The following is a 10708-nucleotide window of genomic DNA, read 5'->3' on the forward strand; positions in this document are numbered from 1 at the left end:
CAGACAGCCTATTGGAATTTGTGATGTCATTCGCTGCCTGGGAGAGAGACAGCCAATGTGTATGTGAGATGTCATTCGCTGCCTGGGAGAGAGACAGCCAATGTGTATGGGATAAGTCATTGGTTCCCCGGGAGAGCGACAACCAATGTGTATGGGATATGTCACTGGCTACCTGGGAGAGCGACAGCCAATGTGTATGGGATATGTAATTGGCTACCTGGGAGGGAGACAGCCAATGTGTATGGGATATGTAATTGGCTACCTGGGAGGGAGACAGCCAATGTGTATGGGATATGTCACTGGCTACCTGGGAGAGAGACAGCCAATGTGTATGGGATATGTCACTGGCTACCTGGGAGAGAGACAGCCAATGTGTATGGGATATGTAATTGGCTACCTGGGAGGGAGACAGCCAATGTGTATGGGATATGTCACTGGCTACCTGGGAGAGAGACAGCCAATGTGTATGGGATATGTCACTGGCTACCTGGGAGGGAGACAGCCAATGTGTATGGGATATGTCACTGGCTACCTGGGAGAGCGACAGCCAATGTGTATGGGATATGTCACTGGCTACCTGGGAGAGAGACAGCCAATGTGTATGGGATATGTCACTGGCTACCTGGGAGAGAGACAGCCAATGTGTATGGAATATGTCACTGGCTACCTGGGAGGGAGACAGCCAATGTGTATGGGATATGTTATTGGCAGTTAAAGGGTAAAACACATGTCTCTGTATATCATCAGCGCTCCCCAGTACGATCGCCCACAATGTGCAGTAAATAGATATAAATGTTGATATTGTAAATATATTATATTTGCATGAATTAGAAACGCACATTAACCGGTTTCAGGAAATAAAGATCAATGCGAGTGGATGACAAAAATTACACCAAATATGCAGAAATAATGGGACTTTGGTTGGTGAGTAGTGTGGGGGCAGTACCAACAAATCTTCCTAACCCCCCCTTCCCGGGCATCAGCCGAATTTGGCAGCGGCGCCCCCTTCCCTCAGGAGATCCGTTTCATTAGCAGCACAATATAAGTACTCGCAGATAATATAAGCACCTCAGTGATCCGTGAATGATTTACAGAGAAGGGGGAATATTTGTCTGACTGTCGGGAGTTCACCGCAGAGCCGCGTCTGGAAAAGGTGCGATGAAAAGGCCGAGTGTCTGGGCGGGAGAGGGGGCCCGGGATGCGGAGGTCTCTCCTCGGGCCTGGCACGCCGGAGGGGCATCGGACAGATAGAAGAGGCTTTCTGCTGGGCCCGGGCCGGCGTGGAACGGCTCCAAACTGATAGGACGCCGCGTCCTTATCGGTTCTGACACATTACCTAGTCACGAAGCTGAGCGGGCCGAACCTTCAGTGCACTCTAATACGATGAGATTCACCCAACAAAACACATTCTGTAGATTATTCTTCAGATTCATAAAGAATTTTCATCCGTTATTCCACAAAATTTTCTTTCTTCTCCTCCCGATCTAGTTCATTATTTCCGTCTCCGGCGGGATCGTTTCTGTCCTCCGAGTTTATTTTTTTGACCCATTTGTTTACTTTGTATCATTTTTTTTTTTTGGTCAACATGATTTTCCGTTTATGATGATTTATCTGCGTATTGGAAGAAATCAGTTCAAATACAAAGAGACAACAAGTTTGATAAATAAGTCCCCAGAGAGGCCATGTCACAGCTGAACAAGTGGAGGGCAAGCGGGCCACAGCTCATTCCCTACAATGGGGGCCGAAAAAGGGACATGAGGGCCCAAACAGGAACAGCGGGTGCCAAATAAAATGCAGTGGTCATTATGGGGGAAATCTTCTTATTTCTCATCTTGGCTTCTGATTATGATGTCATCAGTCTGCTGCAGGCAGGAGGAAGCATTTCCTCAGTCTCCCCTCCCCCAGTGATCAGTCTTCTGCAATCAAGAGGAAGCATTTCCTCAGTCTCCCCTCCTCCAGTGATCAGTCTGCTGCAAGCAGGAGGAAGCATATCCTCAGTATCCCGTCCCTCAGTGATCAGTGTGCTGCAATCAAGAGGAAGCATTTCTTCAGTCTCCCCTCCCCCAGTGATCAGTGTGCAGCAGGCAAGCGAAAAGAATTTCCTACTGTGAACTCTGTGAGAAGTTGGGTTTGGGTCTCATGCCCCCCACAATGGCAGTGTACTGATTGGGTCCACATTGATTTACGCAGGCCATGGGTGTATTCAGACAGTAATAGTAAAATACATAACAAGAATGTGTTTAGAGTGCAACCACCTCCACTTGGCTACACAGACAGTGAGGATGCTATAAAATCCAGTATGGAAATAGCCAAAAAGTGCATCATGTGACTACAACCCAACGTGGATAAAGCCTGTGGACATGGACGAAGAGGTTGAGTAGTTGAGGAACGTCCCTCTTCTAAGTGACTTTGACTGTGGAAGGTTTGTTGGTGGAAGAAGTGGCAGTTGCAGCATCTCAGACACTGCCACCTCTATGGATCTTCACATATACAACCTTAGAGATTCCGTTTACACCGAGTGGAGCCAAAACATTCCATGAGCACCTTCTACACGAGAGAGTTCAGAGGAGAATGGTGGGACTGGCTCAGGCTGACAGGAAGTCTACAATTGCTTCAATAACCTCTCTTTACCACAGTGCTGTCCAGAAGGCCATCTCTGAACACCCAACGTGGGGAGCCTTGAAGAGGAAGGACTACAGGGGGGCAAGTGTCCCATCAGCCTTTAGCACATGGGGCCACAGAGGGCTCCAGACCACCAAACCTGCAGAGCTGAAGACTGGAAAAACATTGCTTGGTCTGACAAATCTCAATTTCATTGCAACATGCAGCTGGAGGATCAGAATTTGGGCTACACCATGAGACCTTCAGGAGGAGGAGGAACAGAAGGTTGTCAGAGGGTGCTGGATGTCTACAGGAACACGGTGATGGTACTGAATCGCCTGAACAGATATACTCAGCACGTTATTGAACTTGAACCATGAAGAACTCTAAAGCCAAAAGTGGGTCCAACCAGATTCTAGAGCTTGGAAATGAAGACAAAATCTAGTTCCTCCGTCAGCCTGAAGAAGGTTCACCGACTATCATTTCAGCAGCTAATTCCCACAATAAACATTCAAATGAAATGCAAATGGAGTAAACATTTGCCGAGTATATTCAACTGCAAATTTCCACTTTACATTGCAAATGTTTGTGAAATCCGGCAGTAGGTAAGACCACAGCGTTCATTCAGCACTCCGGAGGATGAAAGTCACTGAGAAGGTCCATACAATGCACAGTCCAGAATACAACAAAAGCACAAAGTCACACAACGTTTAGCGCATGACGTGTCCCACTGCGCCACCAATCTACTGCACACATGTGGCAACCTTTTACAGTTGACAGACTAATCTCCGTGTTGCTGCTGAGCTACCATCATGGGCGACAACTAAATACCATCTGCCATTCTGTCTGCCCTTCCAGAGAAAATCTACAGAAATTCAAATTATAAAATTACAATTTAAAGGATATCTAAAACCAAAACTTTGAATTTTTTTAGGGCTGTAACCAACTAATTGATTAATCGATAATGAGAATAGTTGTCAACTATTCTCATTATCAATTAGTTGGTTGGGGGGGCAGAGATAGAGATATCATTTTTTAATGCAACTAATCGATTAATCGAAAAAATTATCGGGCAACTAATCAATTATGAAAATAATCGTTAGCTGCAGCCCTAGTTTTTTTAATTTTATTATATTGGGTAGAGAAGGGATTGGTTAAAACTTTTTGAGGGTTCTGTTTCCTATTAGGGAGATTTACCTTCACTGGACTGGACTTCACTGGTTGTGGAAATCAGAGGAAATCTTTGTACAATGAGGGAAATCCCCTCTTAGACAGTTGTCACTGGATCAAGTGTTCCCATTGAAAGATTTACCCTCTGTTTCTGTTCCAGTGATACCTGTAAAATGTCAAATTTTCCATCACTTTCTGTGTCAGTAACACCAGGACTAATACGAGACGGAGACAGGCAATAAGATTCCCAGTGAAACCTACCGCTAATGGTATTACTAGGACTCTTCCAGGACAGCTATGTGAAGCAGGAAACGTCAACAGGAAACACAAGCAGTCACTTTAAAAGGCTACCTCCACAATGGAAACAGAGAATCAAACATCATCCCACATAACAGAACCAGAGAAGAACTGTCCGTAGGGTGGGGACTAGGGGCGTTGTCCTAGAAAATGTCTAAAAATACCATTACCAGTCAGTCTAAGTTGGAATATGCCCAGACATCTTCCAGGACAGCTATAGAGGAGGAAAAGGAAGTATAAGCATAGCTCAGGGTGGGACTACTGACTGCAGAACCTTCCTGCAGAAGGTCAGATCTTGTGGAGATAGCGCCTCGTCTTTGTAATGTCCCACAAAGGTGTTCTGACTTGGCCATATTGTTGTTCTACAGATTTGGTCCACCATGGCACCTGAATCTTTCTGCCCAGGAAGCTGCCAGTGATCTAGTTGATATGGGGTCTGTAGCCCTTCTCTCTTGTATATAAATAAAGTGGTTTATTGAATCCATGTTGCTACTGAGCTCTTAGAGGCTTGGAGTCCTTTTTTGTGGCCACTAAAGACAACTAAAAGGTAGATGGATCTTCTAAATTCTCTTTTTTCCAGGTAACGCAGTAGGCACCTGAGCAGATTCAGACAATGAAATTCTTCCTCCTTGGCATTCTTGGGATTATTACAAAAGGATGACAATACTATTCCTTGTCATCTATGAAAGCTTGAAGTCACTTCAGGGAGGGACATTGGGTTTCAGAATGATCCTATCGGGGATAAGGCTCTTTAATAGACAACACTTGTAAATCCCCAATCCTTCCAGCTGATGTTATGACCAGAAGAAGGCATTCTTGTGGGTCAAAACTGTCGAGGAAGAATCATGTAAAGGGTCATATGGGGAAAAAGATAAACCCCCCAAGACCTTAGGAAGATCCCACAGTGCCACCACTTTATGGGCAACAGCTGAACACCTTTCTCGGGGAGAGAAGAATCATTTAATGACAGAGTCTTCTGAAAGCTTAGTATCCAGACACACTGAATGCGCAGAAATTGATCTGCTTCCGTCAACTCCATCATGTACAAATTCAGGAATTACAGGTACCTCCAGGGCAGCATGTTTGCTTTGACTGTGCCAGGAGGAAACGTTTTCCCAGAAATCTTTCGGGTAGTCATTTTATGGCTTTCGAGGAGGGAATTTATTACTCTGAGTATCCCCTTGGCACTTAGAATGTTCCTCTCAAGAGCCAGGCCATCAAACAAAACAATTGGGTGTTGGGGTGGCAGAACGGGTCCTGAACTATTAGATCCTGGTTGGTTTGGACGGGACCAAGGTGGTGCCAGAGAAAGATTCTGTAGACTGGCGAACCAGGTCCTCCTGTGCCACCAAGGGACTATGAGGAACAGCGTGCCTTTGAGCTGCCCCATTTTCTAGACAATTGATGGAAGAAGGGAAAGAGAAAAAGTAGGGCCAGATCCAAGGGCCACAGATGGTTAAAGAGCATCTATTCCCACAGATCCCTTCTCTTGGCTCAGAGAAAATAAATCCTTGACCTATCTGTTTTTCCTGGATGTGAACAAGTCGGGCGATTCCCTGAGTCAGGAATTCTGACTGAAAGTCTTCTGACATACAGAGAAGGGAACTTATCAAAACTGGAGCAGATAAAATCTGGAGCAACTGTGCACGGCAACCAATCAGCTTCTCTGTCTTTCATTTTCAAATGGGCAACTACTCCAGATTTTGTCTGCTCCAGTTTTGATAAATTCCCTTCACAGTATCTTTGGTACACCCGGAAAAATCCTGGCCTGTGAAGCAGGCACCTCCAAATTCACTCTCCAACCCAAAGTCTGAGGGGTCTTCAGTACCTTGCGGAGATTGGATAATAGTTTGTCTGGGGTCTAAAGGATGTGGTCTAGATACCTAGGATGTGGACCGAAGTCCCCAGTAGATAAAATTGTGACATCACTTCGATCAGAACATTGGTAAATATCTGGGTGCCACTAAGAAACCGAACGGTAGAGCTTGGAACTGCCAATGTCAATTGCCATCTACTGTTGGAACTGTAATCCTAAAATACTTCTGGTGAAGCGGATGTATTGGCATGTGAAGATAGGCAAAATCTAATATGACCATGTACTCATCCTTCTGTAAAGCTGGCCATACATGGGACTGAATGAGAAAAAACTCTTGATGCCCTCCCCCCCCCGCCCCCAATCTATTGTATTCTAACAGCGTAAGTTGCACGATTGTCAAATTACCGAAACAACGGCAGCAGCTGATTGGCTGAAGTCACTGTCCAGACTGATATTTTTCAGACCAGCCCTTACGCCCCATCCAATTTTTGTTATTACTATTTCTAGGAACATTTTACCGTTGAATTAAGTTACCCAAGTTAGCCGCTCACTAAACTGTCTCCTGGACAATACATGGAGCGGGACGGGGGTTAAGGCTGGCAGGGGACACATACCAGGCAGGACAATGAGGACAGTTTATAAAGTCTCAGCTGGTGAGCGTTGACATCACAGAGTCATTGTTATAGGAGCAGAGGAACACGGGGTAAAATATTCCAAATTCCTTCACAGAGCTGATAACAGTTCTCCAATCACAATACCCCAACGCTTTACGTGAAAGAACATAAACAGTGTCGGTGCCAAAATTTCCACCACTACTAAAAAAATATAGAGACAATTGTTTTTCCGACCAACAACGAGGAGGAGGAGAGTTATTACAGCCAGGGAAACAAAGAGATCGTCTGGCTGTGAAAGAAGTGAATTTACCTCTGATGGAGACTATCCGCCATAGACAATCACTGAACTGAAGAAGTTCCCATGACAGCATTTCCTCTCATATCTGGTCCACCTCAGCATGGTGGATTTCAGATAAGGGTCCGGATCTACACAGCCCTATGAAAGCTAATGAGCTGTGGGGTGGAAGTTGGGTAAACAACAACTGGCTCATCTGAGGAATGTTTACAAACAGCCCCATGTGGGGAGAAGCTTGTCATCTCTGACCGGGTGCCTATAAGCAGGCGAAACACCTATCAATCAATATTCTGATTAGCATGAAATACCCATTTAACCCCTTACATGGGTACTGTGTGCTTATATATATACACACACTATACCAAACGTATGTGAACCCCCCACCTCCCAATGATGGAGTTCCGGTGTTCCCAGTGAAGGTTCTGGTACTACTCCATCATACAAAGACATTGTAGACAATTGGGCTCATACACGGCATACCAGATACAATGAAGTGCCATGCAACGTTTCTGCGGAGTAATACAACTTCATGTCACGTACATAAGCAACAAGACATTAATACAACCCCCCAATCTCCCTGCATACAAACAATCACACACCTTCAGGACACCTCCCCATACATTGGTGCGGCCTGACAGGGGAATGAAGGAACTGATTTTGATTCAAGTCAACAGCCCTACTGGGTTAGACATTACCAAGATGTCTGAAATAAAACCTGTCTGTGAACCAAGAGGACTAAAAAAGCGGTTGGCAAGAACAAAACGTTTTAAACTGATTGGTGGATATAAGGTAATACAAGCAGTTCTTATTTCAGGAAGTTTGACGGGATGCAATGTATCCAGGTGAGCCAACGTCAGGGCAGGTGAAGGTCATTGATAAAGCATAAGTACATACAGAGGCAATTCTGGGATACTTACGGCTATGAGGGCGTACAGCTGGGTGCGGAGAAGTGCAGACAGGCAGCAGCAGCAGGAAGAATGGGAGGGGGGCCCCTAGGGACCCCATAGTGGCAAGGAAGTTAGTAGGAGCTTCAACAAGCAGGGGTTTCCTCCAGAGTGTGCTCTTCTGGGGTTGTCTCAGTTTTGGCCCCTCCTCCACTTGTAATCCACCTCTGAGAAGATCCTTCTTTATAAACTCCCCCTGGGCTAACCCCCACCTGCCCTTCCTAAATTACTGCCCCGTAACCGCACCCACCCTTCCTAAATTACTGCCCCGTAACCCCACCCACCCTTCCTAAATTACTACCCCCCCTATGTGCTGTAGACCCTTCAATACAGACCCCTCAGTATACAGATCCTGTCCTCTAAGGTGACCACTTTCCTGTCTATGTCCTTTTCCTGAAGCTTCTCTTACCCCCTCCAAGGTTTGACTCTAAGACCCCTCAATTTCCAAATATTGAATTTAAACTAAAATCTAAACTCCATCATCCCTAAAACTCACCTTTGTACAACCTTTCCCCTTCAGACCCCCTTCTCTATAGACCCCCAAACTCCGTATCACCCCTATAAGAGGCCAAATAATGACTTGACTTTTATTAGGTCCTCCCTGGATGATCCCTTCAGAGACCCCTGGCTCCTCCCCTGTGAACCCCGTTCTGCCCCCAAGTCACCCCCTTCCAGCCAGAGAGTTCCCAAAGTCTGTTCATCTACCAGACAATTATTCGAAACGTCACCCTGAACCCTACAAATAGTCTGTTACCCCAAGAACGTTCTCCAGACCCCAATATAAATGCCCCCTGTGCCGCTTATAACTTCTTACACCTACAAATTCTCCGACACCCCTACAAATTCTCCGGCACCCCTATAATTTCTCTGCCATCCCTATAACTTATCTGGCACTACTGTAACTTATTTGATGCCCCTACAAATTCTCTGACACCCCTACAACTTAGCGAATCCCTTACAAGTTCCCGAACCCTTTATATTCTTCGAACCCTAGAAGAAGCAGACACCCCCAACCCTCCTGCTTGCTCAGCACCCCCACCTCTGGTCTCCGGATTTTCTCCCTCCCCCTGTACCCCTCTGTGTGCCCCTCCTGCCCCCAGCGCTCCGGATCCGGTGCCAGTCGGTGTCGGTCAGTCTTCTCTGTAGCGCTGACATGTGTTGTGTCTCCGTCTGTGCTGGCTGCACTGAGTGATGAGCCGCCTCTCCTCCTCCTCCTTCCCTCCCCCTGCAGGGCTCTGAGTACCCCCCTCCTCCCCTCCCCCAGCCCGGGGGGGGGACTATAGGTACCAGCAGGCCAGCCTCTGCCCTCTCCTTCCCTCACCTCACCCCCTCCTCTATTGCTAGCTTGGATGGGGCTGCCACTGACTGGGGAACTACAAGTACCAGCAGCACTGTATTTGTAATAATAGCACCTTTTAGTATCTGCGCAGAACTTCAAGCCCCAGGGTGTCCTGAGACCCACAAGTGGAGGATGCCATGCTGGGATTTGTGGTTTCCCAACAGCCAGTGGTCACTACAGGGGTCCTGTGGCTTTCCAAGTGGGGTAGAACTACAACCCCCAGCAGTCTCTGACATCCATGCTATAGAATTGCTATAGAATTGGAATTATTTGCTGAAGCTGTTGTATTACCATGTTAGCCAGACATGCTGGAACTTATAGTTCCTCAAGTGGACTCATCTCTGAGTAAGGAGGAGGACCTGCACTGTGTTACAGTCAAGTCACGACATGCACTGTTAGCCCGGGATAGGGGTCAGCGTGCTGGGACTTGTGGTTCCACAGCAGGCCCAGCAAAAGGAGCTCTCTAGCTGATGTGGAACTACAAGTCACAGCATACCCACGCCAGATTCACCGGCTACACAAGACCACTTTATCCTCTGCCTCACTCTTCTCAATGTAAAAAGCGTTCTCAGATCCCAGAATCCTTCACTGTGGGCCTGACTGACACCAAAGGGTTAATGGAGTGAAGACTAATCAGAGGCGATCCACCAGAACCCGTGATATCCACAGAACTGGAACACAGGAGATCCAAAACCCAGGTGATCCACAAAACTAGAACACAGAAGATCCAGAACCCAAGTGATCCATAAAACTGGAACACAGGAGATCCAGAACCCAAGTGATCCACGGAGACCCAGAACCCGGGTGATCCACAAAACTAGAACACAGAAGATCCAAAACCCAAGTGATCCACAGAGATCCAGAAACCGGGTGATACAAAGATCCGGAGTACCGAGGATCCAGAACCCAAGTGATCCACAAAACTGGAGCACAGGAGATCCAGAACCGGGTGATCCATAAAACTGGAACACAGGAGATCCAGAACCCGGGTGATCCACAGAACAGGAAAACAGGAGATCCAGAACCCCGGTGATCCACAGAACTGGAACACAGAAGATCCAGAACCTGGGTGATCCACAGAACCAAAACACAGGAGATCCAGAACCCGGGTGATCTATAAAACTGGAATACAGGAGATCCAGAACCCAGGTGATCCACAGAACAGGAAAACAGGAGATCCAGAACCCAGGTGATCCAAAGAACCGGAGTACAGGGGATCCAGAACCCAGGTGATCCACAAAACTGGACACAGGAGATCCAGAACCCGGGTGATCCACAAAACTATAACACAGAAGATCCAGAAATCCAGAACCCGGATGATCGAGCCGTCCTTGTGCTCCAGTCAGTGACTTGGCCTAGTATGAGATGATGTCATCAGTCTGCTGCAGGCAGGATGAATCATTTCCCCACTCTCCCCTCCTCCAGTCATCAGTCTGCTGCAGGCAGGATGAATCATTTCCCCACTCTCCCCTCCTCCAGTCATCAGTCTGCTGCAGGCAGGAGGAAGCATTTCCTCAGTCTCCCCTCCCCCAGTCATCAGTCTGCTGCAGGCAGGAGGAAGCATTTCCTCAGTCTCCCTTCCCCCAGTCATCAGTCTGCTGCAGGCAGGAGGAAGCATTTCCTCAGTCTCCC

At 47.1% G+C, this 10708-nt stretch overlaps 1 protein-coding gene across 1 annotated transcript in view; it reads right to left on the minus strand.

Annotated features, from left to right (window-relative positions):
• The window catches only part of SCUBE2 (signal peptide, CUB domain and EGF like domain containing 2), a 76063-nt gene extending 68142 nt beyond the window's left edge, over nt 1-7921 (minus strand). The window contains exon 1 of the mRNA XM_018571147.1: nt 7711-7921. Within this exon, the coding sequence (XP_018426649.1) occupies nt 7711-7798 (88 nt within the window). The 5' untranslated portion in view covers nt 7799-7921. The remainder of the gene's footprint in view (nt 1-7710) is intronic.
• Nucleotides 7922-10708: the final 2787 nt, after the last annotated feature.

This window comes from Nanorana parkeri, unplaced genomic scaffold (genome assembly GCF_000935625.1).
Source record: "Nanorana parkeri isolate BGI_ZX_2015 unplaced genomic scaffold, ASM93562v1 scaffold1687, whole genome shotgun sequence".
In the NCBI taxonomy this organism is placed as follows: domain Eukaryota; kingdom Metazoa; phylum Chordata; class Amphibia; order Anura; family Dicroglossidae; genus Nanorana; species Nanorana parkeri.